The 1,161-nt window shown below is 41.9% G+C and overlaps 1 protein-coding gene across 2 annotated transcripts in view; it reads right to left on the minus strand.

Moving 5' to 3' along the window:
* Positions 1 to 1,125, minus strand: part of LOC101851600 — a 28,423-nt gene extending 27,298 nt beyond the window's left edge. Inside the window, exon 1 of one of the 2 annotated variants that reach the window (XM_035971869.1) lies at positions 1,004 to 1,125. In XM_035971869.1, the coding sequence (XP_035827762.1) occupies positions 1,004 to 1,019 (16 nt within the window). In that variant the 5' untranslated portion in view covers positions 1,020 to 1,125. Of the gene's footprint in view, positions 1 to 889 lie in introns of both variants that reach the window. The other variant, XM_013086947.2, reaches the window with a different exon arrangement.
* Between the last annotated feature and the right edge of the window lie 36 nt (positions 1,126 to 1,161).

The raw sequence follows: 1,161 nt of genomic DNA on the forward strand, positions 1-1,161 counted from the left end.
TGTGTGTACGAGCCTGCATTCTGACAAATGATACCCCCCCCTTCCAACTCCTAAATCCTGTCCGCTTGTGTTTAGGCTGTGCTGTGCAAAAATCCATGACTTCGAAAATTGGAAATTCTGTTCGCATATTTTTTTTTAAATTCTGCAGTGATTCAGAAGCTCGGTTTCATAATTAGCTGTAGCACAAATTTCTAGTTCAGTATGCAACGCGAATCTGTTGACTCGCAATTCTACACAGACTATAATTAGAGGGTGGCCCAAACTTTCCTATAAATCCCATTCTTAGAAAGGATAGCTGGGTCGGGGGGGGGTCGTTTTTCTTTTTGTTTAATCTTTAATCTTGTTCAGTAGCTGCGGGTAGATTTAGATGAAGATGTGGGTGGGTAGGTTGAGTTCAAAGGTCAAATGTAAGATTTCCTCATTTCATAGAAAAGCCTATTATAAGCTGTGTGTGAGTGTTTTCGTGGCTAAGAAAGCCCAGATGAGTGTGTATTGTGCGGACAGTCGCAGAAAGCAAGGCATTTCTGAGGAGGTTCCAATAAAAACATGTTGGTTACTGGGTCTGTGAGGAAGAAAGTGTGCTTTGAACTTCCTATCTACAGTCTACCGTTTTTACGGGCTCACGTGCTGATCCTCAGACACATTTGACTGGCTGTTAGGTTACTGCAGTGATGACAACAGTGATTGGATAAACAAGCAAGCGCATTTGTTCACTGCCTGCAACTAGAGGGCGGAAATTCTAATTAGCAGTCTTAACGGTTTCAACTGATTATTTTTTTAATTAAGAAACATTCATTTACGTAGGGAAGCCCTTCACTACGCCCTGACACTGATTGATCTTTTTACCAGAACAAAATGTAAATCTTAACAATTTATTTGAGAACGTTACCCTCGTCGTACGTGAACCACTTCACTGCCAGGCCCGTGAATTGAGTGACGGAGCAGGTCGACGAGTACAAATTAAAAGCGCATTCTTGAAGTCCATAAATCTCAGTTTACGTACAGGCTTTCGAATTCATTGATGGCCACTTTTTCCCTTGATTTAAATTTCAGATGTTTGGTTACGTCGTTGTCCCTTCTCAACCGAAAATCCAACACCGACACAATCAACCCCACAATGTGAGCGAGAGGAGGATGGACGATATCAGGAGTATCGGGATT

This window comes from Aplysia californica, unplaced genomic scaffold (assembly GCF_000002075.1).
Source record: "Aplysia californica isolate F4 #8 unplaced genomic scaffold, AplCal3.0 scaffold00524, whole genome shotgun sequence".
NCBI lineage: Eukaryota > Metazoa > Mollusca > Gastropoda > Aplysiida > Aplysiidae > Aplysia > Aplysia californica.